This window comes from Dipodomys merriami, unplaced genomic scaffold, assembly GCF_024711535.1.
Source record: "Dipodomys merriami isolate MVZ:Mamm:240054 unplaced genomic scaffold, mDipMer1.0.p SCAF_50, whole genome shotgun sequence".
Taxonomy (NCBI): Eukaryota; Metazoa; Chordata; class Mammalia; order Rodentia; family Heteromyidae; genus Dipodomys; species Dipodomys merriami.
The window spans coordinates 3638133-3665543 of NW_027206069.1; the positions used below are offsets into that span (position 1 = coordinate 3638133).

The 27411-nt window shown below is 47.7% G+C and overlaps 1 protein-coding gene across 2 annotated transcripts in view; it reads left to right on the forward strand.

Moving 5' to 3' along the window:
• The window catches only part of Wars1 (tryptophanyl-tRNA synthetase 1), a 38064-nt gene extending 11188 nt beyond the window's left edge, over nucleotides 1–26876 (forward strand). For both annotated transcript variants that reach the window (XM_069997577.1, XM_069997576.1), the window contains exons 3-11: nucleotides 3159–3375; nucleotides 6160–6268; nucleotides 9606–9725; nucleotides 10408–10590; nucleotides 12692–12792; nucleotides 15958–16070; nucleotides 16246–16419; nucleotides 23642–23782; nucleotides 25535–26876. In XM_069997577.1, coding sequence (XP_069853678.1) covers nucleotides 3159–3375; nucleotides 6160–6268; nucleotides 9606–9725; nucleotides 10408–10590; nucleotides 12692–12792; nucleotides 15958–16070; nucleotides 16246–16419; nucleotides 23642–23782; nucleotides 25535–25696 — 1320 coding nt within the window. In that variant the 3' untranslated portion in view covers nucleotides 25697–26876. The remainder of the gene's footprint in view (nucleotides 1–3158; nucleotides 3376–6159; nucleotides 6269–9605; nucleotides 9726–10407; nucleotides 10591–12691; nucleotides 12793–15957; nucleotides 16071–16245; nucleotides 16420–23641; nucleotides 23783–25534) is intronic.
• Nucleotides 26877–27411: the final 535 nt, after the last annotated feature.

Here is a 27411-nt window from a genome sequence, read left to right on the forward strand (position 1 = left end):
GGCCTGAACTCTGGGCCTGGGCGCTGTCCCTCAGCTCTTCAGCTCAAGGCTAGCGCTCTACCACTTGAGCCACAGTGCCACTTCCGGCTTTTTTCTTTTTGCTTATGTGGTGCTGAGGAATCGAACCCAGGGCCTCATGCATGCAAGGCAAGCACTCCACCACTGAGCCACCTTCCCAGCCCCTCCATTTAATATTAACTGAATAACATTTAGCAAATGTTTTTAGTTAGAAATTCTTCTTTTGGCAGTACTGTTCCATTGTTTGAGCCATGCCTCCAGCCTCTTTTTGCTCTAGCTTTTTCTGTTGAGATGGGGTTTCAACAACTTTTTTTTTTTTAATCAGTCATGGGGCTTGAACTCTGGGTGTGGGCACTCTCCCTCAGCTCTTTACCTCAAGGCAAGCACTCTACCACTTGAGCCACAGTACCACTTCCGATTTTTTGGTGGTTAATTGGAGATCAGAGTCTCACAGACTTTCCTGCATGGGCTGGCTTTGAACTGTGATCCTCAGATCCTCCTGAGTAGCTAGGATTACAGGTGTGAGCAGCTGGCATCCAGCTCACCAACCTTTCTGCTGGGGCTGGAAGGCTTGAATCTTCCCAGTCACAACCTCCTGAGGAGCTAAAATTACAGATTAGCCACTAGCACTCTGATTAGTTAGTATTTCTTTACAATGATAACTATATTCATGGTGTTAGTCAAGGTACAGTTGCTTTCTGGATTTACCAGGTAGCTTGGAATAGGAGGGGGAGCGACAGTGGCACAGGTGTAAATAGTACATAGCAGAAGTGACACTGGCTTATGGGTGGAGACACCAGCCCTATGCAGAAGCACAGCAGTCACCTGCAGCCCCTAGAAGCCAGCCTCACACCCTGTCAGCCTCAGCCCTGATTTAATAGGAAAATAATCTTGTTCAGAACTCCAGCTTTTCCTGGTCCATGTTAGACTGAAAACCAAACAAGGCCAGTCTGTTTATCTATCCCAGTCCTCTTCCTGATTACAGCTGGTCCTTGAGCAGGGGGACATTGGTTAAACATTGACCTTTACAGGGCCTCCTAGTTGCAAGCAGAATTAGACAGATAGAGTATGATCTGTCAACACAGCTAGTGATGGAAAGATATTGACTTCTAGGTACTTCAAAGCAAAGCTAGTTTTCCCATAGATAATTCAATAGATTACAAGTGTGATCTATTGTATCTTGCTTAACATTTATTTTATTGCAAACACTGAGTCTAGGCACTGCGGAAACAGGATGAATAGAGTATACCTGTCTAACATATAAAAACATCATCTCAAAATATATTGTATCCTTGGGGTTATTGATTGCAAGTCAAACTTTTTTTTTTGCTGTAATGAGATTTGAACTCAGGGCCTCATGCTTGCTTGCTAGGTGGTGTTTTGCCACTTGAGCCATGACTCTATCCTTGCTTTTCAATGGTCATTTTGGAGATAGAATCTAGCAAAATTTTCTGCACAGGCTAGCCTCAAACTGCAGTCCCTCAGATCTCAGTATCCTTAGTGGTTAGGAGTACAGTTGTGAGCTACCAGCTCCTGGCTTAAATTCATTCTGATGGCTAGTCCCAGAAATTTTACTATTTGAAGCACAGATAACCCAGAAACACAGATCTCTGTGGCCCAGTGCTGTGCCTGATGGAACACTTCTCTGAATGAGGTTGGTGGTGTTGAAGTCTCCCCTGGAAAGCCCAGGCTATGGTTCATTCTCTAAACTCTTAAGTAGGAAAATGTTTATACTTCCCTTGACAAGCAAATTGCACTGTGTATATTTGAGATCTAATCTAGCAAGTCCAATTATCAGACTGCAGCTTCAGGGTATAGCCTGACTAATCAGTTTAATTAGGCCTGTTCTTTTAAGCACCAAGCTTCTGGGTTGGCTGAAGTGTGTGTCTTTAATAGATTTCAGGAGAACCAAAGCATATATTTTATATTTATTGTGTTTATTTTAACACAATTAAAATGCAAATACTTGAGATAAGCCAGGTGCCAGTATGCCTGTAATCCTATTTATTCTGGAGGCTGAAATCTGAGGATCACAGTTCAAAGCCAGCCCAGACAGAAAAGTCTCTGAGACTCTATCTCCAAGTAACCACCAGAATCCCAGAAGGAGAGCTGTGGTCCATGTGGCAGGATGCCAATCTTGAGCAGAAAGGGCTGAGACAGCATTCAGGACCTGAGTTCAAGCCCCTGTGTGCGCACAAGCGCACCCACACACTCACACACCTATTGAGATAGCTTGGTGTGACTGTGTCTTACTGGGTCACTCTTGGGGCCTCCACCTTCCCTTTGCCTTCATTTGGATTTTGTTGTTACTTGTTTGTTTTTTTTTATTCTTAAATTTCTATAGGTATTAGCCCAACCTTTGTGAGATTAAAAAAGATGACAGCCAGATGCTGGTGTCTCACAACTATAATCCTAGCTACTCAGGATGAAGAGATCTGAGGATTGTGGTTCAAAGCCAGCCTGGGCAGGAAAATCCATGAGACTGTAATCTCCAATTAACCACCAGAAACTGGAAGTGGTGCTTGTGGTTCAAAGTGATAGAGTGCTAGCCCTGAGCAAAAAGAGTTTAGGGACTATACCCAGGCCCTCAGTTCAAGCTCCACAACCAACAAAAAAAAAAAACAAGTTCCAGTGTAGAATTAACAAACTCCATTAAACTCCATTGTGCCTATTCCCTGGCATTGGTGATATTTGAGAAGGCATTGGCCCAAGAACCTTGTAGACAGTGATAGTCTGTGTTATTCCTGCTGTCCTATGGTGGCAATAATCTATAGCACTAGAATAACAAGTAAAGGCCAAGTGCCCCAAAGCCCTGACTCCCTGTATGTCCAAGGGCCACCTCCCTTGTCTCAAATTCCCCAACAGAAGGGACAGTCAATGGTGCTCCCTCTCAGCGCTGCTGTGAGACCACACTGGTGGTCTCATGCTCACATGAGAGCTCTGGAAAGAGTCTGACACCAGTCAGCATCTGCAGACATTAACTGTGTGACTTTCTTCTTCCTTCCTTCCTCCCATCCTCTCTCTCTTCCTCTTTTTCTTCTTTCTCTCCTCCTTTCTCTTTCTTTTCTTTCTCTTCTTTTCTGGTATCAGGGCTACAAGCTCTCAGCTTTTTCACTCACTGTTGGCACTCTCTTCTTCAGGATGAAATTGATTCTGCAGTGAAGATGTTACTGTCATTAAAAATGAGCTACAAAGCCGCCATGGGGGAAGATTACAAGGCTGACTGCCCTCCAGGCAACAACCCATCAGCTGAAAGTAACAGTGGTCCAGATGCCACAGAAGCTGAAGAAGATTTTGTGGACCCCTGGACAGTACGGACAAGTAGTGCAAAAGGCATCGACTATGACAAGCTCATTGGTATGATTTTCTTCTCCAGAGCCAACCTAGACATTTAGAAATGATTCCATTGAGCTGATTCCATCAATGTTTATACATTTATGTGTTTCCAAGTAATTTTTTTTACATTTTTAATTTCCATTTTTCATTGGCCTATGTTTTTTGTTTTTTGTTTTTTGTTTTTTTGTTTTGTTTTTGTTTTTTTGTTTTTGCCAGTCATGGGGCCTGAACTCTGGGTCTGGGCGCTGTCCCTCAGCTCTTTTTTTTTTTTTTTTTTTTTTGTCGGTCGTGGGGCTTGAACTCTGGGCCTGGGCGCTGTCCCTCAGCTCTTCAGCTCAAGGCGAGCGCTCTACCACTTGAGCTACAGCGCCACTTCCGGTTTTCTGGTGGTTTATTGGAGATAGGAGTCTCACGGTCTTTCTTGCCCGGGCTGGCTTTGAACCGCGATCCTCAGATCTCAGCCTCCTGAGTAGCTAGGATTACAGGCGTGAGCCACCAGCGCCCGGCTTGTCCCTCAGCTCTTTAGCTCAAGGCTAGCGCTCTACCACTGGAGCCACAGTGCCACTTCCGGCTTTTTCTGTTTATGTGGTGCTGAGGAATCGAACCCAGGGCCTCATGCTTGCAAGGCATGCACTCTACCACTGAGCCATCTTCCCAGCCCTGTTTTTTTTTTTTTGATCATGGAATTTGAACTCGGCCTGAGTGCTCTCCCTCAGCTCTTCAAGGCTAGTCTTCTACCACTTGAGCCACAGCACCACTTCTGGTTTTCTGAGTGGTTTATTGGAGATAAAAGTCTCACAGACTTTCTTGCCTGAGCTGGCTTTGAACCATTTCAGCCTCCTGAGTAGCTAGGATTGTGGGCGTGAGCCACCATGCCCAGCTGGCCTATGATTTTTTTTTTTTTTGGTGGGGGTGGGGGGAGTCCGGTTGTGGGGCCTGAACTCTGGGCCTGGGCGCTGTCCCTCAGCTCTTCAGCTCAAAGCTGGCGCTCTACCACTTGAGCCACAGTGCCACTTCCGGCTTTTTTCTTTTTGCTTATGTGGTGCTGAGGAATCGAACCCAGGGCCTCATGCATGCAAGGCAAGCACTCTACCACTGAGCCACCTTCTCAGCCCCAGGCCTATCATTTTTACATATACTTCTGGGACAATATCTTTTTTTCTTTTCCTTTTTTTTTTTTTTTTTTTTGCGTATCTTGGGGCTTGAACTCAGGGCCTGGCCTGAGCACTGTCCCTGAGCTGCTTTTGCTCAAGGCTAGCACTATACCACTTGAGCCACAGCGCCACTTCTGACGTTTTTTGTTTATGTGGTACTGAGGAATCGAACCCAGGGCTTCATGCATGCTAGGCAAGCACTCTACCACTAAGCCACATTCCCAGCTGGATATTTTTTAATTTGAGCTTAATTATAAATGAAATGAAGTGTTGATGCCAGGGAAAAATTGATCCCCAAGCCCTTCAGTGTTGTCCATTGTATTTCCAAAAGATTATCTTAAAAGTAACAATTTCAAAATAGTAATATGTAGTATGTAGCTTATCAAGCACTTACACCCACACACACAATTTTAAGTCATTCAGAACTTGGGAAGAAGAGTCTAGTGAAATAGGTATCTTTGCCATTGTGCCCTTCCTTGTCGTTTCCCTGTTTGTTCTGTTGAGAGGATACTCTGGGCTCATAGATAATTGTCAGACAAGAAACAACTACAATGTTTTCATCTAACTCATGACCAGTATAGCCCATCAATGAGGAACAGTTTGCTTGAGGACAGACATGAACTTAGACCAAGGACTAAAAAATGTGGGAATTCACAGTTATCAGTGATACAAGCTGTACCCAAGTGAACAGCTGTGTGTACATGTTTGCATGACTGCCCTTATGTGGTTGTTTCTCACCACACCAGAATCCAGTCTTTATTCCATAATTTGCTCCATTTTACTGACTGCAATTCCACTTGTTGTTGTTCTTGTTAGTTGTGGGGCTTGAACTCAGGGCCTGAGTGAGTCCTTGAGCTTTTTTACTCAAGGCTAGCCCTCTACCACTTTGAGTCACAGTTCTACTTCTCATTTTTGAGTGGTTACTTAGAAATAAAAGTCTCAGCTGGACGCTGGTGGCTCATGCCTGTAATCCTAGCTACACAGGAGGCTGAAATCCAAGGATGAGGTACAAAGCCAGGCGGGGCAGGTAAGTATGTGAGACTCTTATCTCCAATTAATCACCAGAAAACCTAAAGTGGCACTGTGGCTCAAGGGGAAGAGCGCTTGCCGTGAGCTGAAGAGCTGAGGGACAGCGCCCAGGCCCAGAGTTCAAGCCCCACGAACAACAACAACAACAATAAAAAACTGCAGTCCTCAGATCTCAGCCTCCTGAGTAGCTAGTATTACAGATGTGAGCCACCAGCACCTGGCAGCTTTTTATTTTTTAATCCCAGTACTAGAGCTTGAACTCAGGGCCTGGGCACTCTCCCTTAACTTCTTTGCTCAAGGCTAGCTCTACCACTTGAGCCACAACTCCACTTCCAGCTTTTTGCTCACAGACTTTTGCCTGGGCTAGCTTTTGAATCATGATCCTCAGAACTCAGCTTCCTGAGTGGCTAGGATTACAGATGCCACCAGAGCCCAGCACCAGCTGTTGTTTCAGTACAAAGAACTATGTACTTTGTGTGAGGGAGTGGATGACCATCAGCTAAAAGCCTGAAGAGAGGGGTCACTAAGATTGTATATGGACCACTTGTTTTTCTCCTTCATTTCTGTAATATCTGCTCACTAAGCCTCTTGCTGCCTTGTTTCCGCCCCCTTCTCCCCCCAGTTCAGTTCGGCAGCAGTAAAATTGACAAGGAGCTGATAAACCGAATTGAGAGAGCCACCGGCCAGAGACCACACCACTTCCTGCGCAGAGGCATCTTCTTCTCACACAGGTTGGGACCCTACCTCTACTTTGAGTTCACAAAGTACATCTCTTCACGCTGTCTGGTGTCATGGACAAAGTGCATCCAGACTGCTAGCAGCCTGCGACCCCATTCTGTGCTGTCAGTAACTCCTGAAGGGACTGACCCTTCACTGTCAGACCTGGTTTCTATTCATTGGTTAACTACCCACCTCACAGAGCAGAGTGAGATTCAATTGTGGCTGATTGTATCCTGTAAATTACAAACTCTCATGAAAACAAAAAGTTCTGTATTTCTCATGCAATAAATAATCAGCTTCCCGAAGTTAAGTACCTTCTTCCTGCTATTGTACTGGCCTGCTCTTGAATGATATCGAAAGAGAAAGCAGCAAGGCCATAAAGAACCCCTGCCTTCGAACAGAAATTCCACACAGAAAGCATCAAGGCCTGGACATTTTCCAAAAGAGTTTTGGCCTCTCCCACTTCCTGATTGTAGGGTTGGGTCAGGCTCTAGCCTTTGTTTATGGAATTTATGATCTGAGGTCAGATTGTTCTGTTCTGCGTGTTTATCATGGTCACAGGAGAGCACCCAGGACAGAATCCAGCTTTCTACCTGCAGAAAACTCTCAGCCCTGCTCAGTCAACTTCCTGGGCAGATTATAATCAGTCTTTTCCTTAACCGAGATTTAATTCATGTATCATCAAATTCACTTGTTTTAAGTATACAGTTCTGTGATTTTTGGTTAGTTCATAAGGCGTACAGTCCTAATTTTAGAACATCTTCATTACCCCAAAAAACTCCTACTTAAAGATGGGTGCTGGTGGCTCACACCTGTTAATCCTAGCTACTCAGGAGGCTGAGATCTGAGGATCACAGTTCAAAGCCAGCCAAGGGCAGGAAAGTTCGTGAGACTCTTATTTCCAATAAACTACTGAAAAAGGCCAGAAGTGCTGCGGTGGCTTAAGTGATAGAGCACTCGCCTTGAGCAAAAGAAGCTCAGAGACAAAGCCCAGGCCCAGTTCAAGCCCCAAGACCAGGAAAATGGGAAAAAACAAAACCTCTATCCCATTAGCAGTCATTTCCCATTTCCTCCCCTCCCAGCACCAGAAACCACCAGTGTGCCTTCTGTCTCTGGATTTGTCTGTTCTGGGAATTTCATAAAAACGGTCTGATAGGCCATCTGCCTTCTGTTTCTTTCCTTTTCACATGTTTTCAGGATTCCTCCTTGGGCTGGAAAGGTGGCTCAGTGGTAGAGTGCTTGCCTTGCATGCATGAAGCCCTGGGTTTGATTCCTCAGCACCATATAAACAGAAAAAGCCGGAAGTGGCACTGTGGCTCAAATGGTAGAGTGCTAGCCTTGAGCTGAAGAGCTGAGGGACAGTGCCCAGGCCCAGAGTTCAGTCCCCACGACCAACAAAAAAAGAAAAAAAAAAAAAAAAAAGATTCCTCCTTATAGTATGTATTGGTGCAGATGCCCCTCAGCAGATGATGAGGTTCTATCTTAATAAATTCATTTTGTTGTGTGAGGGGAGAGGATTTGAGACTGGGTCTCACTGTATAGCCCAGGCAGGCCTTGAACTCACAATCCTCCTTCCTCAGCCTTCTGAGTCCTAGGATTATGGCCTGTGCCACCATAACCACTTCTTGCTCTTTGCACTGTGGAAGTTTTTTGCATGTTAGTTATTAGTGATCTTTTATTACTCTTTGGTTGTTAAAAGATCCATTCAGATTTGTTTCTTCTTGGTCAGTTTCTCTGGGAATGTTTGTGTTTCACCATGGTTCTCTGGTTCTCTATTTGTTGTCCTGCAGTGTTCCTAGTATTCTCGAGCCATCTTTTTACTCCTATGGGTCAGTAGCTGTGTCCTTTTTGATTATTTGTGTTACCCACTTATTGTGGCTAACAAGATTTGCCTTTCATTGATCTTAAGCAAAGCTTTTCTCCTGGCATTCTGCAGTTCTCTCTCTCCTTGCACCTTTGTTTCCTTCTATGTCATAGTCCTGAGGGCTCTCAGATCAGGAAAGTAGAGGACTAGAGGCATTTGTGCATTCTCAACTTGAAAATGCCCTGAACCTCATGGAATACCTGGGAAACTGAGAGTTAAGTGAAGAGCATCCATAGTCTTAGCAGCCCAGATACCAGCCCTCTGTCCCATGGCTTCAGCACTGGAGGAGGCCCTGGTAGAACGTTATCAGGTCATCTTGCTCAGGCCTCTAAAAATGGTTGCTGTTCCTCTTTGTTTTTTCTTTTTTCCCCAAGGATTTTTTTTTCTTTTGTCATAGATCTTGAACTCAAGGCCTAGGCACCGTCTCTGTGCTTTTTCACTCAAGGCTAGCACTGTACCACTTTAAGCCATAGTGCCACTTCTGGTTTTCTAGTGGTTAATTAGAGATAAGAGTCTCACAGACTTTCCTACCTAGGCTAGCTAGCTTCAAGTCACAATCCTCTGATCTCAGCCTCCTGAGTAGCTAGGATTATAGGCATGAGCCACCAGCACCCAGCTTCTGTTCCTCTTTTATTTGGAACACTTTGTCCAGAAACAAAGAACATGTACACCAAGAGTATTGGTTGACCTCATAGCTCGCTAAGCAGAAGCCCTCAGGAAGCTCATTTAATGTTCAAATTCATGTGAATGTGGTGGCACACAGGCACGCACTCACGCACACATACATGCACTAGGGAGGCTGAAATAGAGAGATTGAGAGCTCACAGCCAGCATGGGCTATATAGCCAAACTCTGCCTCAAAACAAAACCAAGCAAGATGTATCTTCCCAAGTATCACCTCAGATTTCAGGATCTCCAGACAGAGGCCCAGCAGCTCTAATGCATACTGCTAACGCTTAGCCAACAAGAAGGACCTTTATGTGTTTCCCAAAGGAGGAAGGTGGGCTCCCAAATGGCTCATAGATAAAGACCCCAAGTCTCAAGTTGGTTGAGGTCAGATACTCAGATGGGGACATGAACAGCCTTTCCTCCCCCAGCTCAGGCCTGCATGGAACCCTGTAGTTTCCTTTGCTGGGTTTCCAGAGCCTCAAGACTGGATTGTGTGTCCCTAACCTTCCTTCAGGAAGTGTACAAATCACACAGTAGAAATGCCCACATCAAAACTGGAGTGAGTTCCAGAGTCCCTGTGTCCGCCCAGCTTATATCCGTCTTTTGGATCCTTTATTCCAAACCTGCATGTCTTAACTTTTTCAAACAACTCTTCCCAGCAAAAACCATTCCGGTAGTTTCCTGTCATTATTATACTGTAACACCAAAGATAACTAACTATAGCTATTAATACTGTTTTGTCCCTGTTTTATTTTTCATTTCCAAATGAACTTTAGGACTTTGATACATATTTCCTGATTACTTTTTCCCATTAGGGATATGAATCAAGTCCTTGATGCCTATGAAAATAAGAAGCCATTTTATCTGTACACGGGCAGGGGCCCTTCTTCTGAAGCAATGCATGTTGGTCATCTCATCCCATTTATTTTCACAAAGTAAGTATTGAATCTTTTGACTTTTGTCCATTTGCTAGTGAATCACCATTAGTACTTACAGGCTGTCTTTTGAACATAGCTGGTCAAAAGAGGCTATTTCCTGTTTACCAAGTGGCCAGGATGTCAAGACACTGACACTTTATGGCCTCTGTTTCTGAGACACTGCAGGAAAGTGGTGCATGATGGGAGATCACCATGTTGGAGTCAGCCATGCCACCTTCCCCCTCCCTTGCCTGTTCAGGTGGTCCTCTACCCACTATAGCTCTGAGGCTGATGTCACATGTGCTCAGTGGGAAGAGGGCTCCTACCTTGGAAAGTTAGGGAAAGGCTCTAAAGTAAAGTTGTAAAATCAGCTGGCACATAATTGGTATGTGCTGGTAAATTTTATCACTATCCCCAGTCAGTTGTATTAGAATACATCATGTGATTTTGTAGGCAAGCAGTTAGTAGGATCTGCATCTTTACACAAAGTGGTATTCTTCCATATGATAAAGTATCTATGTTCCTCCATCTTCCTGTGTTCCTTAGGTGGCCACTGGACACGTTCACAATGGCGAAAGGCATCGAGTTCACTATGGCTCAGCATGCCATTTGTTTTGCCATGTTCTCTAGATGGCTGCAAGACATGCTCAATATGGCCACAGCATGGGCTCACTGTGCTATGTTCTCTTGTGTTCCTTAGGTGGCTGCAGGATGTATTCAATGTGCCCTTGGTTGTCCAGATGTCTGATGATGAGAAGTACCTGTGGAAGGACCTGACGCTGGACCAGGCATACAGCTACACCCTGGAGAATGCCAAGGACATCATCGCCTGTGGCTTTGATGTCAACAAAACTTTCATCTTTTCTGACCTGGAATATATGGGGTAAGGAGGAATAATGCCTGGCTGCCTTTTGTTTGTGGTTTTTTTTGCCAGTCTTAGGGCTTGAACTCAGGGCCTGGGCACTGTCCCTGAGCTTCATTTGTTCAAGGCTAGCACTCTACCACTTGGGCCACAGCACCACTTCCAGCTTTTTCTGAATTGAACCCAGGGCTTCATACATGCGAGGCAAGCACTCTACCACTAGGCCACATTCCCAGCCCCCCAGCTGCCTTTTAAAAAAATAGATGCAGACATCATATCGTCAGGACCTCAGTGAAATATAACATGTCCAGACTAGGAGTACATACTTTTCTTCCTCTTCTAAACATTAAGATCTTGTTTATTGGTCTTATTTACCAATAATTTGGAAAGTGGAAATCTGAGTGCCTGCAGAGAAGCTGTTAAGTAACGCCAGATGCAGCTGCCTTTATCATTACACTGGCAGAAATATAAAATGTGTGCCTAGCCCACCAGGTGGTATCTGATATGGTCTTCCTCCACTATTCAGGAATCTCTGTTGCCCGATTGTTTCTCTCCAGGATCAGGCAGTCCATAGATCTCTGCTGTCTTTTCACTCAGCATAACTTCCTCACAGAAGGAAGGTTCATCATATACACAGTTCCATCACAGTCTAGTTTCTTAAATCAGCCACTTAATGCTCAACATATTTCATTCTGAAAAATCTATGAATTTAAGCTGCTCCGATCTTGAGATTCATCCAAAATTATTACTAACTAGTGTTTCAGTAAAATAAGACTTAGAACAGGCATAGTGAGCAGCCTGCAACCCTATATAGAAGACAGAGATTGGGAATTGCACTTCTAAGCCAGCTCAGGCAAAAAGAATTGTGAAACTCGTATCTCAACCAATGGCTGAGTCAAGTGGGATTCACCTATCAGCCCCAGCAACACTAGGAAGCACAAGTGAGAGGATCATAGCTCATGCTGGCCCAAGCATAAAGTGAGACCCTACCTAGGAGATAACCAACACAAAAAGCGCTGGTGAAGTGGCTCAGTGGGAATAGGGTGCCTGCATAGCAAGCTTGAAGTCCTGAGTTAATCCTCAGCATCACCAAAATAAGGGAAGAAAAATAAGACCTTGATCCAGGTATGGAGGCACACACTTGTCATTCCAGCTACATGGGAGGCTAAAATCAAGAGGATTACGGGTTGAGGCTAGCCCTGGCTAGCCACCGTGGCCATCCTGTAGGGCGGGGAGACCATCTGAGCCTAGCACACTCTTCTGTCCTCCCATGCACTCCACCAGCTGCCAGGCACACACGAGTTGGGTGGGAGCACCGCCCTCTGCAAAAGGCCCAGGGACTCCTGCCCCTGCTGCTCTGGATGCTGCCCCACACAGCACTTGAGCCTGCGGGTCTGCCCTTTCCATGCCAGCCCCAGCCTCTGCTTCTGGCTCTGTTCAAGTCTCATCCTAAGTCTCTTTCAGGTTGGCTACTGTCTGCCTTTCCTGTTAGCTCCCCAGATATGGCTGCTGCCAATACCTGCCTGCAGGTGGCTTCTTCACACCTTTTTTGTCATGGGGCTTGAACTCAGAGCTTGGGCCCTGACCCTGAACTCTTGCTCATGGCTAGAACTCTACCACTTTGAGCCACAGCTCCACTTCTGGTTTTCTGGCAATTAATTGAGATAAGAGTCTCATGCCCAGGCTGGCTTCAAATTGTGATCCTCAGATCTCAGCCTCCTGAGTAGCTAGGATTACAGGTGGGTGTCTACCTCTATGGCCTCATCCCCATCCAGGTTTTGGGTTTTGGTGGTTTGTTTGTTTATTTGCATGTGTGCTTGCTTGAAGTCATTTTTCAAATAGAGTCTCACATTTTTGCCTGGACTCAGACTCAGACCATAATCCTCCTTCTTTTGTCTTACATTAGGATTACAGGTTCATACCACCATACTTAGTTTGTTGTTGATGGGGTCTTGCTAACTTTTTTCCTAGGCTCACCTGAAACCATAGTCCTCCCAATCTGCCTCTGAGTAGCTGGGACTACAGACTGGCACCATTGTGCCCAGCTCCATATCTGGTTTTCATAGCTGTTACCTTGTCCTCATAGAGGTCACCCTCTACCTAGAGTTTCTTGTCTCTACAGGCAGAGCCCAGGCTTCTATAAGAATGTGGTGAAGATTCAGAAGCACGTCACCTTCAACCAAGTGAAAGGAATTTTCGGCTTCACGGACAGTGACTGCATTGGTGAGGGCCAGCTGCTGCCTAGGGACCCCTCTCCAACAAGATGAGCATGGGCTTGGGCCGCTCCCTGTGGAGCAGAGCAGAGAGCTGGGTAGTCATTGCCCCAGGTAGAACCCAGGGCCTCAGGAGTGTTTGGTAAGGGCTCTACCCCTGAGTCCCACCCCAGCTGAGTCTTTAAAATACCGGTTCCCAGAAGTTGAGTTGTCTGGGAGAAGTTAGCATTTGCAGTGTACCTATTTAAATAAGAGTCCCAGAGAAGACTTTCCCCAGAATGTAAATGGTTAGTTAGAGTTGAGTCACTTCCCTGGGCTTCTGACACTAAAGTTGTGAGTTGAAAGATTGCCTCAGGCAGTTTTAATACAAGGTTTTTGGAGAAAGAAGGAAAGGCTGAGGTAGAGTTTCTCCACCTGCAGATGCTGCTCTGTCCCCTGGGGCTCAATGGAGGGCAGGGAGCTCTGCTGCTCACTACTGGAGCTACCAAGTTTTTGCCTCCTAGACCCTCATTCTCCCTACCTGTGAGCTAAGGCCTTGGATGGCTGCCCTCCAAAGCCTTTCCCACCCCTCCTCACTTTCCTTCCAGACTTGCCTTCTGTGGCTCCGCCCCCACTGAAGTACACAGTGTTGAAGAGTGAGGTGTTCATCTGCTGGGTGGACAAGTTTACACTCCCCTCCATACAAGACAGCTTGTAGGCTCTTACTTCCTTGAGACTTACGTCTGGGCCTTTTCTCTGTCTCTCTTCTCTTTGTGGCACTAGGGTTGAACTCAGGTCCTCATGCTTACTAGGCAGTTATTCTAACACTTGAGCCACTTTTGCTTTAATTATTTTATGAATAAGACTCGTGATTTTTCCCAGGCTGGCCTCAGACCATGATCCTAAACTTCCCATGTAGTAGAGGTGACAGGTATGTACCACCACACCCAGCATATTGGTTGAGATAGGTTCTTGATAATGTTTTTTGTCTAAACAAGCCTCAAACTGTGATCCTCCCAGACTCTATGTCCCAACTAACTAGGATCAGAGTTATGAGCCACTATGCCCAGCTATGACTGGGCCTTCTGATCTTCCCTTCTCTCCTCTCCTGCTTTTCATCTGTGATTCAGTCAGATTCATTCTAGCAATTGGAACATAAACCCTGTGTCTTTGAAAGCATCTAGTTGGACCACATCACAGTGAGCTTCATTGAGGACAAGCCTGAGACCTGGGTTTGAATCCTGGCTCAGTCACTTGCCCGATGCATGCCAAGTTGTCAAGCAACATAATCTGAGCCTGACCATACACGTTTGTACGTTTGGACAAGGAGCTTCTCCCTAGAGCTGTGAGGAATAAAGAGCTCCGGGAAGCCCTTGAGTGCAGAGCCTTAGACAGAGCCTGGAAAAGGCCACCACTGCCCTGACCCTTCCACGCTGGTGCTGGGGGCCTAGGCAGCTCCTGCCCGGTCTTGGCACAGTTGAGAATCCTAGAAACTAGATGTCTCTTCTGAAGTGGTACAAAACACTGTCAGAGAACAATACCCAATGATTGAGTTTAATGATGTTAAAGGACTTCGTTTTTTACTCTAGAATCAGGCAGTATTTCATTTCACAGTACAGGATGAATGTGCAGGTGATCAGACAAGAGGAGCTTAGTTTTATAGATGAAAGGGCTTCAAGGGATCAGAAACACACCTATAATCTCAGCTACTTAGGAGGCAGAACTTGAAAGGATTAGAGTTCCAGGCCAGTTGACAACCAATAGCTGTGCATGGTAGTGCATACCTGGGTGTCCCAGATGCCCAGATAGATCAAAGTCTAGGCCATTCCAGGCATAAACAGGAGCTCTAACCCAAAAATAGCTAAAGCAAAAAGAACTGGTGGCACAACTGAAATGGTATAGCACCGGCCTAGCAAGTGCAAGGGCCCAAGTTCTGCCTAGCTGCCTCAAAGCCCTGAGTTCAACCCCAGTCCCACCAGGAGGAAAAATCAGAAACAAGCTGGGTATGGCAGTGCTCTCCCATAACTGCAGCTATCCAGGAGGCACAGGCAGGAGGAGGGAGAATTGGAGGTCAGCCAGTGCCAAGTTAGTGAGCTTTTGTCTCAAAAATGAAATAAATAAAAAGGACAGGGGTATAGCTCAGGTGGCAGATACACCAAGCACAAGACTCTGGGTTTAATCTCTATTGCTTTGAAAAAGAAAAGGAACCTGAGGGGTTGGGAAGGTGGCTCAGTGGTAGAGCGCTTGCCTTGCATGCATGAGGCCCTGGGTTCGATTCCTCAGCACCACATAAGCAAAAAGAAAAAAGCCAGAAGTGACGCTGTGGCTCAAGTGGTAGAGTGCTAGCCTTGAGATGAAGAGCTGAGGGACAGCGCCCAGGCCCAGAGTTCAGGCCCCACGACTGGACCCAAAAAAAGGGGGGGGGGAACCTGAACAACAACAACAAATCATTGTAGTTAGTGTCCTAATCGGACATAGTCTCCGTTGGGAGACTGAGGCAGGAGGATTCTAAATACAAAGCCAGCCTAGGCTACCGATGGAGTCCTGTCTCAAAAATAAAAAGCTGGAATACCCAGTCAGAACAGCTCAATAGCCAGAACTGATACATTGTTTAATGACAGCTTGGGAGGGGACTAGAATATGGCCCATGTGTTTAAGGCCCTGAGTTCAAACCCTACTACCACCAAAATAAACAAGTGTGTAAATATTACCAAGTAAAAGGGCAAGAGAAATACCAGTTGTTATTGCAGCCAAAGTACATAAAGGGAAATGTAGAGAGCAAACACGTACAAATCTGGGCTCCTGATTTTATTTTGTTTTTAATTTTTTTACTTTTTTTTTTTTTTTTGACAGTCCTGGAGTTTAAACTCAGGGCCTGGGCACTGTCCCTGAGGGTTTTTTGCTCAAAGCCAGCACTCTACCACTGAGCCACAGTGCCACTTTCAGCTTTTTCTGTTTACATGGTACTGAGGAATCAAACCAAGCGCTTTATGCATGCTAGGCAAGCACTCTACCACTAAGACACATTTCCAGCCCTGGGCACCTGATTTTTCTCTCCCTTTCTGTATTTTCAGTTTTTCTCTAATACTCCTTTTGCAACAGGGAAAGACCTTTTCTTGCCCATTCTTTTCAGTGGGCTAATTATTTGAGAACAGCAGGTGGCCTTGTATGTGAAACCATTTTTCCTTCCTTTCAGGGAAGATCAGTTTTCCTGCGGTCCAGGCCGCTCCCTCCTTCAGCAACTCATTCCCCCAGATCTTCCGAGACCGGGCGGACATCCAGTGCCTCATCCCCTGTGCCATTGACCAGGTCTGGACTAGAACTGGGGCTGGCAACAGTTTTGCCGGACTCCATCAGTGATGGAGAGGGGTGTAGTGCTGGAGGGAGAGGGGAACCTGAGAGTTTCCTCCAAAATCCTCTGGAGCCGCTCACTGGCCAAAGCGGCCCTGATTCAGTATCCTCATTTAGGCTCTCCTCCCCACAGGACCCTTACTTTAGGATGACAAGGGACGTCGCCCCCAGGATCAACTATCCTAAACCAGCCCTGCTGCATTCGACCTTCTTCCCAGCCCTGCAGGGTGCCCAGACCAAGATGAGTGCCAGCGACCCCAACTCTTCCATCTTCCTCACTGACACTGCTAAGCAGATCAAGACCAAGGTAAGCAGTCTTCACCCACAGGAGCAGATGTCTGTGTGGACACGTGTGTGCACCTATACACACACACATTCACCAGTGCTCTGGTCCACAGCTAGCAGCCAGGTTCCCACACGGTGGATGAATTTGAGACCTGAGGTGGTAGAGATGATTTATTTCACTGTTAATACTCCATTTTGTTAGGATAAAAATCTGAAGTTTTATTTTCTTTTGTACCAACACTTTGTTCTGGAAGCAAAGCCCTGGCAATTTCCTTAGTCATAATTAATGACGATGTGCTCAGGCAATAGAAATGCCACCAGTGCCCGCCTCAGCTCTCACTATGGTGCCTCATGCCTATAGTCCTCGCTACTCAGGAGGCTAAGAACTAGAGGATTACAGTTCAAAGCCAGCACAGGCAGAAGTCTGTGAGACTCCATTTCCAATTAACTAGCAAAAATGGATTGGAGGCATGGCTCAAGTGAACACCCACCATAAGCCAGTAGGCCAGTGAATATGAGGCCCTGCGTTTAAATTCTGGTAACAGCCCAAAAAACCCAACACTGAAAGGATTTGCCTCTATGTCTGAGAACCAGACACCAGGTAAAGTGCCTTGCTTGTGTTTTCTGTTCTTCATTCTTCCTCCTGGTACCTGGTGATGCTATTGCCTCTGCTATGAGCCTGAGGGGAATTATCATCTTGGCCTAGTTCGCACCAGAAACTCAGAGCGCATCTCTCTGGCAAGAGCAGCCCTTGCTGAGGCCAGGCCTCTGTTCTCCAGAGAGAACTGTCTTTTGGGGACAGCATGAGCCACCAGTGTCTCTGCACCCTGCTGAGTGTACCTCAGACACTTGGTAGATAATTGCAAGTCACTAGGAAAGCTAGACATAAAGATTAGCTTTTCTTTCATTATTTTTCAGGGCCTGATCTGTGGTTAAGTGCTGAGCGGCTAGCTAGCATACACGTAACTCTTAATGGTTGCATAAATCTGTATAACTACTGATGTCACCTTTGGCTCCTACTATGTGTTTGTGCTTTGGAAGATTGCAGAAGGTGCATCTGAGACAAGTAATAGAGCCATCTGAGAGTCACCACCCTTCTCCAGCCCTTCTGGAAAGTCCCAAACAAGTTCTGGTTGACAATGGGGACTTTTTATAACCCAGACCTTCAGAAAGTGGCCTCCACTGCTCTTCCCCTGGCTTGGGAGCTGGTGTAATCGGGGATTTTTCTTTCTCTTTCACTTTTGGCTGAACCTTCCAGAGCAGGAAGTACTAGAGGGGAGAGGGACTTGCCAGCAGAGAAGTTGCTATATGTTTGAGAAGGTTTTTGTTCCTGTTTTGAGGTACTAGGATTTAAATTCCATGCCTCAAGCCTGCTCAGCTTGCTTGCTTAACAGGCAGTCTACCACTCAAGCCACAAATGCCTGGATTGTTTTGTAAAGTTATCTATACCCCAGGAACATTTGCTTAGTACCAGCGGGAGCCTTGGAATTTCCAACCAGCCAGCTATGAACCAGAATTCCTGCAACCCCTTCTCAGGGAAACCTGTTCATCTTCTTGCTGTGGAGAACAGCCAGGTAGAGAGGTGACCAGGCAGAGCAGTGCATAAGTCCAACTCCATGCATTCTGTTTTTTGTTTTTTGGGGGTTTTTTTGTCAGTCTTCAGGCCTGAACTCTGAGCCTGGGCACTGTCCCTCAGCTCTTCAGCTCAAGGCTAACATTCTGCCACTTGAGCTACAGTGCCACTTCTGGCTTTTTCTGCTTATGTGGTGCTGAGGAATCGAGCCCAGAGCCTCATGCAAGGCAAGCACTCTACCACTGAGCCACCTTCCCAGCCCTGCTCCATGCATTCTGGACAAGAACTTTTATGTTTAGAGTAGCAAAGAAACGCAATCCACAGCCGGGCGCCGGTGACTCACACCTGTAATCCTAGCTACTCAGGAGGCTGAGATCTGAGGATCGTTGTTCAAAGTCAGCCCAAGCAGGAAAGTCCGTGAGACTCTTACCTCCAATAAACCACTAGAAAACCGGAAGTGGCGCTGTGGCTCAAGCGGCGGTAGAGCGCTTGCCTTGAGCTGAAGAGTGCAGGGACAGCGCCCAAGCCCAGAGATCAAGCCCCACGACTGACCAAAAAAAAAAAAAAAAGAAACACAACCCACATCCAGGAGTTTGTTTGTTTTGGACATTTTTCTAAGACAGTCTCTCCCAAAGAAGCCCAGATCAGCATGGAATTTGCTATCTTCATGTCTCAGCCTCCTGAATGCAAGGATTGTAGGCATGCACCACAGCACCCAGCTCCAGGAGTTTTTACTGACCTTCATCTCCAGCTCCCCAACCCTCCTTAGGTAGTGAGTGAGGCAGGGTTTCCAGACCTCTACTCCTCTCATCACCTGGTCTTCCTGGTGACTGGCCCCACCCTGAGGCAGTGTAGGTGCCCCAACAGTTACCTCATTCATAGCAACTCAGGTGGGATCAAAAAGGCTGGAAAATGGTACCAGTGGCTCACACCTGTAATCCTAGCTGCCTAGGAGACTTAGATATGAAGCCCAAGCAAAAAAGTTCAAGAGACTCTTATCTCTTAATTAACCAGCAAGAAGCCAGAAGTGGAGATGTGGCTCATGAGGTAGAGTGCCAGCTAAGAAAGAGTGTAGAGCTCTTGAGTTCAAGCTCCAGTGCTGGACAAAACAAAAATGGGGCTTGAAACAAGTCACTCCTACCACTCAGGAGGGTCCTCACTCAGGTCTAAGGAACTCTGTACTAGACAAAATATTCGGACAAAGCTTCCCATCTCTCAGAAAAACACCTGGGCTGTCAGGCATTGTGTAGGAAATGGGAAGTCACTCTGGCTTCACCACCTGGAGACAGGGCTGGCATGAGCTTAAGGTTTTAGTTTGGAAAGTGACAGGTAGGCAGTGTGCACTGCAAGCTGAAATGCTCCTCTTCTAGGCTGCCACGTGGGGCCTTCCACAGCAGTGGTTTTAAAGGCACAGCCCCCTTTTCTGCAGAACATATGTTGCTCACTTCTGATGACTATCCTCTCCCAGAGGGTCAGGAGTCCAGGCTGGCTCCCCTGTCTAGGCACACAGACACTTTGATTTGGGTGTGTGTCTCCCTCGTTCACCATCTTTGTTCTTGCTAGCATTATTCTGAATCCCAGCACCTAGCCTGCTCCACCCTTCTGTCCCAAGCCCATTTCCCCTGTTTCCTGTGAGTCAGGCCCTCAGTCCCCACCAGCACCCATGGCTCTCTAGCACCACCAGGAGCCTGGAAGATAGCACTCATAGCTTTTGTGTATGTGTACATGTGTGCTAAGGCTTGAACTCGGGGCCTCGGCACCGTCCCTAAACTTTTGTGCTCAAGACTAGTGCTCTACCACTTTGATGCACAGCAACATTCCCAGCTTTTTGGTAATTAATTGGAGATAAAATCTCACAGAGGAAGTGGCGCTGTAGCTCAAGTGGTAGAGCGCTCGCCTTGAGCTGAATAGCTGAGGGACAGCGCCCAGGCCCAGAGTTCAAGCCCCACGACCGACAAAAAAAAAAAAAAAAACTTTGCTGGGTGCTGGTGGCTCTCGCCTGTAATCCTAGTTACTCAGGAGGCTGAGATCTGAGGATCGCGGTTCAAAGCCAGCCCGGGCAGGAGAGACCGTGAGACTCCTATCTCCAATAAACCACCAGAAAACCAGAAGTAGCGCTGTAGCTCAAGTGGTAGAGCGCTCGCCTTGAGCTGAATAACTGAGGGACAGCGCCCAGGCCCAGAGTTCAAGCCCCACGACCAACAAAAAAAAAAAAAAAGAATCTCACAGAGCCTAATTGGAGCTTAGAATTTCACAGATCCAGGTGCCAGTGGCTCATGCCCGTAATTCTAGCTACTCGGGAGGCTGAGATCTGAAGATCGCAGTTCAAAGCCAGCCCAGGCAGAAAAGTCCGTGAGACTCTGGGCCTGGGCGCTGTCCCTCAGCTCAAATCTTTTTTTTTTTTTTTGGTCTGGTCGTGGAGTCTGGGCCTGGGCGCTGTCCCTCAGCTCTTCAGCTCAAGGCTAGCGCTCTACCACTTGAGCCACAGCGCTACTTCCGGCTTTTTTTCTTTTTGTGTTATGTGATGCTGAGGAATCGAACCCAGGGCCTCAGGCATGCAAGGCAAGCGCTCTACCACTGAGCCACCTTCCCAGCTCAGCTCAAATCTTAGTGCTCTACCACTTGAGCCACAGCACCACTTCCAGCTTTATCTGCTTAAGTGGTGCTGAGGAATTGAAATCAGGGCCTCATGCATTCAGGGCAAGAACTCTACCACTGAGCTACCTTCCCAGCCCCAAATCTGTGAGACTCTTTTTTTTTTTTTTTGGGTCCGGTCGTGGGGCCTGAACTCTGGGCCTGGGCGCTGTCCCTCAGCTCTTCAGCTCAAGGCTAGCGCTCTACCACTTGAGCCACAGCGCCACTTCTGGCCTTTTTCTTTTTGCTTATGTGGTGCTGAGGAATCGAACCCAGGGCCTCATGCATGCAAGGCAAGCACTCTACCACTGAGCCACCTTCCCAGCCCCTCTGTGAGATTCTTATCTCCAATAAACCACCAGAAAATTGGAAGCAGTGCTATAGTTCAAGTAGTAGAGCACTAGCCTTGAGCTGAACAGCTGAGGGACACCACCCAGGCCCAGAGTTCAAGCCCCACGACCAACCAAAAAAAAAAAAAAAATCTCACAGTTTCCTGCCCAGGTTGGCTTTGAACCACATCTGTGATCTCAGCCTCCTTAGTAGCTAGGATTATAGGTGTGCGTCACTGGGGCCCAACTCATGGCTCTTTAGCTCTACCAGGAGCCAGGAGGGCAGGGAGTGCCACCACTCCCTCCATGTATAACAGGCTCTTGACACACTGTGCCTTACTCACTTTACTGGTAAGGGAGAAAGCAAAGTGTGGGTCTCAGGGTTGATGGGGATAAGATGTTTGTCATGGCTGTGCTGCATGGAGCTCCAGGGGCAGGCACTCTGTGCTGTGCGACCATGACCGCCTCCCTCACATCTGGCACCATGCTGTAGACTTTGGTCCTGGCTCCTTGTTTCGTGGTACCAAATAATCCTCAGGCCTCACCATTCTAGGCAAGTCAGGCACTCTACCACTGAGCCATACTTTGGCCCCATTTGGCATCCTAGAGCCTGGCACCGCATCCTCAGTCTTCCCTAACATGGTGCCTTTCTCACATTCTAGCACTGGTTTCTTTTTTAGGGGTTGCTGGGGATTGAACCTACAGCCTCTGCCTTAGCTTTGTACTTAATTAAGGATAGTGAAGCAAACTTTCACTGTAGCCTTCCGTCTTTCAGACCCACCACCACACCCAGCCATGCTTTACCCACAGCTCAGCTTCAGCTCTCTCTGACTCATGGGTTAGTAGTACTCCAGAAAGGGAGCAGGGCCTTCAGCAAAGTCCTGAAGACTTTGCCCCTAGCACTCATCTGCTGTGGCAAGAAGAGCGGAGGTGGTCACTTAGTAATCCACTCTGGGAGCTTTTTGGAAAACTTGCCAAGTAACTCAGAATGAATGAATGTGAACACTACCTGCCCTTTCCTCCACTGAAAAACAAAATAGAAACAGGATGATATTTTTAAGTACTAGGTTGGCTTAATTTCTCCCAGGAACCATTCTTCAATGTTTCCTAAAATACATTTCGTTAGTTCCGGGCTTGGGGTTTTTTTGTGTGTGTGTGCTAGTACTGGAACTCAAACTCAAGACCAGGGCACTGACCCTTAGCTTTTTCACTCAAAGCTCTACCACTTGAGCCACACCTCCACCTCCAGCTTTTTGCTGGTTAGAGAAAAAGTCTCTTGGATTTGTGTGCCCAGGCTGGCTTGGCACATTGATCCTCAGATCTTAGCCTCCTGAGTAGCTAGGCTTATAGATGTAAGCCATCAGCCTCGGGTTTCTTACTTCTTATTTTGTCTGTTTTGAGACATGGGCTGGTCTGGAACTCCTAGGCTCACCTTCCTGAGTGCTAGGACCAGAGGTGTGTGGTTTCCTTGCCAGGCTCTACTGTGTTGGTTTCTGAGTGTTCTTCAGCCCCTGAAGCTTGCCTGTTTTGAAGTAGAGCCCTTCCCTTCCTGCCTCCTCCTACTGGCTGAGCTCTGCTCCCTTCGCTAGCCATGTTCTCAGGACTGTGTTGAGGCGGGGTGATTAGCCACTCTCTTTGCTCAACACTCTCTGCTGTGGCTCACCCTTTTCATGAAGTTCATTATAGGAACGTTTCTGATGGTTCCTTAAATCTCTGCCCAGTCAGTGTTAGGTTTTAAATTGTCTGCCTATCCTAACTGGTCAGGAGGCTCAGATCTGAGTGTTTCAGTTCCAAGCCAGCCTGGGCAGGAAAGTCTGTGAGACTCTTACCTCTACTTAAGAACCAAAGGGCAGCCGGGCGCTGGTGGCTCACGCCTGTAATCCTAGCTACTCAGGAGGCTGAGATCTGAGGATCGCGGTTCAAAGCCAGCCCGGGCAGGAGAGACCGTGAGACTCCTATCTCCAATAAACCACCAGAAAACCGGAAGTGGCGCTGTAGCTCAAGTGGTAGAGCGCTCGCCTTGAGCTGAAGAGCTGAGGGACAGCGCCCAGGCCCAGAGTTCAAGCCCCACGACCGACAAAAAAAAAAAAAAAAAAAAAAAAAGAACCAAAGGGCTGGGAAGGTGGCCCAGTGGTAGAGCGCTTGCCTTGCATGCATGAGGCCCTGGGTTCGATTCCACAGCACCACATAAGCAAAAAGAAAAAAGCCGGAAGTGGCACTGTGGCTCCAGTGGTAGAGCGCTAGCCTTGAGCTGAAGAGCTGAGGGACAGCGCCCAGGCCCGGAGTTCAGGCCCCACGACCGGACCCAAAAAAAAAAAAAAAAAAAGAACCAAAAAGCTGGAAGTGGAGTTATCTCTCAAGTGGTAGAGTGCTAGCTTTGAGCAAAAAATCCTTAAGGACAGTGTCTAAGCCCTGAGTTCAAGACCCAGGACTGACACACACACAAATACACACCCAAAAAAACCCAAAAACCCTCTCCTCCTTTAAGGGGCATGGAGGCCAATCTTCCCTCCTCCCAGGCCCCTACTACCATGCCATGAGCCCTGCTGCTGCTTGACAGACCAGGCCTGGTGGAGGAAACAGTTGAGGCCCCCTACCACCTGCATCCTCGACATCTGCCCCTGAACTAAGATGTCCGCATGGAGATGCCTGGCCACCAGCCTCCAGGTGCAGGAGGCAGGACTGATGAGTCTTTCTGCGCTGTACAGGTCAACAAGCATGCATTTTCTGGAGGAAGAGACACCGTGGAGGAACACAGGCAGTTTGGGGGCAATTGTGACGTGGATGTGTCTTTCATGTACCTGACCTTCTTCCTAGAGGATGATGACAAACTGGAACAGATCAGAAAGGTGAGATGGGATACTGGGCCTGGCCCTGGGCCTTTCATGTTGACTCAGCTTCTCAGTTGCTGCCTTCAAGACCAGGCATCCAGCTGAAGGAGGGTGAAAGAGCAGGAGGAGCTGGGCATGGTGGTGAGAGCCTGTGCCCCCAGCTTCTTAGGAGGCTGAGATAGGAGAATTGACTGAGCCCAGGGGTTCAAGGCTAGCCTGGGTAATATGTTGAGACCTTGTCTCAAAAAATTTTTTTAGGGCTGGGAAGGTGGCTCAGTGGTAGAGTGCTTGCCTTGCATGCATGAGGCCCTGGGTTCGATTCCTCAGCACCACATATACAGAAAAAGCTGGAAGTGGGTGCTATGGCTCAAGTGGTAGAGTGCTAGCCTTGAGCTGAAGAACTCAGAACAGTGCCCACAACCAGCAAAAAAAAAAAGTTTTAATAAAACTCAGTTGACGCACTTACATTTTTCAAACATGGGCCAAGAATCCCATGAAGAGATAGTTCACAAAAGAGGACATATAAACTGCTATTTATTAACAAAATATAAAGGTTTCAGCAAGGCACCTCATGCCCATAACCTTAGCTACTCAGAGACTGAAATCTGACGTCCGCGGTTTGTAGCCAGCCGAGGCAGAAAAGTCCATGAGACTCTTATTTCCAATTAACCTGCAAAATGCCAGAAGTGGAGGTGTGGCTGAAGTGGTAGAGCACTAGTCTTAAGCAAAAAAGCTCAGGGACGGCACCCAATACCATGGGTTCAAGCCTCAGGACCAGCACCAAACTGAGTAGGAGTTCATCTTACACATTAAACGAGAAATGTAAGTTAAAGACACCAGCAGAGCTGCCGCAGCTCATGTTGCACTGGCTGTGCCTTACTCTGGTGACTGAGCCAAATGCTTCCAGCACCCACATAGTGAGCAGCCTCCTGCCGATGGAACAAAGGCTGAGACAGTTCAGGGCCATCGCCTCAGGCTTTCCCCTGCTTAGAATCTTCTAAACAGTCACAATAAGAAATAACGCAGAATAAGAAAAGGCCACAACCTACCCAAAAAAAAAAAAAAGAAAAGAAAAAAACCTCATAAGAAGCATTTGAAGCAGTAATAGCAAAAAGTTCAGACAGACTACAACCGAATAGAATTCTGATGGGCAGTGCTGGTACAGTGTTGTGCTACTGTAATTCTAGCACTTGGGAGGCAGGGGTGGGAGGAGCACAAGGTCCAGGCCAGCCTGGGCTTCGTGGTAAAACCCTATCTCAAAAAAAGAAGTGCAGCTCCAGCAGGGTGCTGGTGGCTCATGCCTGTAATCCTAATACTCAGGAAGCTGAGATCTGAGAGTCATGGTTCAAAGCCAGTCTGGGCAGGAAAATCCCTGAGACCCTTATGTCCAGGGCAGGCCACAGCTACTGGGCAGAGCCAACTCCTGACCATTTTAAAAAACATGTCATTGGAGCTGAGAAGGTGGCTCAGTGGTAGAGCGCTTGCCTTGCATGCATGAGGCCCTGGGTTCGATTCCTCAGCACCACATAAACAGGAAAAAAAAAAAGCCAGAAGTGGTTCTATGGCTCAAGTGGTAGAGCACTAGCCTTGAGCTGAAGAGCTGAGGGACAGCGCCCAGGCCCAGAGTTCAGGCCCCACGACCAGACCAAAAAAAAAAGACATGAAACATGTCATGTAAGGAACAGAAGCAACGACAGTAGCCCAGACTGTCTGGGGAGGGTGTGGCTGGGCCATGGAGCGGCCTCTCAGGCCTCCCACTCCTTGGAACAGGATTACACCAGTGGAGCCATGCTCACCGGCGAGCTCAAGAAGACACTGATAGATGTCCTGCAGCCCCTCATCGCTGAGCACCAGGCCCGGCGCAAGGAGGTCACCGACGAGATGGTGAAAGAGTTCATGACGCCCCGGCAGCTGTCCTTCCATTTTCAGTAACACTTATTTTCTGTTTGCATATCACTATGCGTAATTCCTCTGTAATCCCAGCCCCACTGAATCACACTCCTGTAGGCTTCTGTCACGCAGTAATTGCTGGGCTGGGTCTAAGAGCCCATGTGTGTCCTGGATTCTGTTTGTCCCAATGATGTCTGTTTTTCCTGACTGTGAGCAAGCGCTGGGGGCGATCAGGTGCTTCTGGCATTGTGTGGTCAGATAGAAAACCCAGCTGTGAGTCTCTCCCACCAAGAGCCCAGGCTGAAGCCTCTGTGGCCCACAAAGCCTGTTTACCTGGGATCAGCCCTAGGTTCCAGATAGACTCCCAACATCTACTCTGTAGAGAGATGTGTTCTAAGCCGGATGTGGTGGTTCGTGTCTATAATCCCAGCAGGAGACTGACTAGAAGATCAAGAGTTCCAGGCCAGCCTGGGCTCCCTAATAAAGTATTCTATATATGCATACGTGGAACCAAAATGTCATTGTTGTAAAACTTAAAAGTGAAAAATTCATATCAGAAAGCTTAATAAGCACACAGTGAGTTTCATCTCATGCACCCCCCAAAAATAAAATCCAATAGAATTGATAGCTTCTGCTTTATACTTGGCAAGAAACTACCTTGCTTTGGGCAGATACTTAGCACGTCTAAGGTTCTGGCTTCCATCCCCAGCATCACAAAGAAAAGACACCACCCGGCATCAACACTACTAGCCTGAGTCTTGTAGGGGAGACTTTCCAGTTGACTTAACACTCTAGGAATCACTCTCGTGGCCCTTCGCATACTAACTTCCCGCCAGACCCCGCCCTTCATGTCCAATCAACCTAATGGCGCCCTCCCACTCCAGCCTCTGAGTCGCTAAGGACACTCCGTTGCTTTTGCAGATCCTTTTGTTTTGACCCTTGACTGAAGTGGAAGTCAGCACAGAGCAGTGCCCTGGTCTCGCCTGGGCTGGTGGCTGTAGCTAGAAAGAAAAGCTCAGGTGGAGCCCTCCCCGCCCTGGCGTCTTCCCTGTGGGTGGGCCACGTCTAATCACGGGCCACGTGTAGTCTTGACCAAGCAGAAGCCATATCTCAGGGAAAGCCCCTGATTGAATTGACCGCTCTCTAAAGGCACAGGGTCCATTCTCAAGTGCCCTTCCCTCGTGCTGCTCACAGGCAGAATAAACTTCCTGTGCTCCTGTCCGTGTGGCAGTGTCTGGGAAAGGTTGACCTGCTTGTGGTGGCCTTGCTGCGCCAGCCTGTGCTATGCCTGCTCCCCTCTGGACCACGTGGGGAGGGAGGGACACACGGGGAGCCCCACAGCTCGGAGGCTCCCAGGAGCCTGTTCTTTCAGGCTTGGCCCAAGTCCTTACCAGTCTCCTGGTGCTGGCTGTCTGGCTCAGTGGTTGTCTGGGGTTGTCTGGTTTTCAGGGGAGAGAGCCTGGTGTTCAGAGGTGCTGTGTGGCAAGGCACACAGGCACCAAGGCACACAGGGCTGGGCCCAGCTGCAGGGGCAGGTGGGAGTGACAGCTGAGGCCTCTGGAGCACAACCAGCCCAAGGCCTCTTGGTGACAGGATCATCAGTCCTCAATCTTAGGTGCGAAACCAAGTTCCCATCCTCGGATGGCCAGACTCCTGGTGCCCACTCCCCCCGGCCCTCCCCCTGGGCCGGTCCACTCACTGGCTGGTTGTGAAGAATCACCCACACCAGAGGCCTGCTCATTGCCACGTGGCCCTGC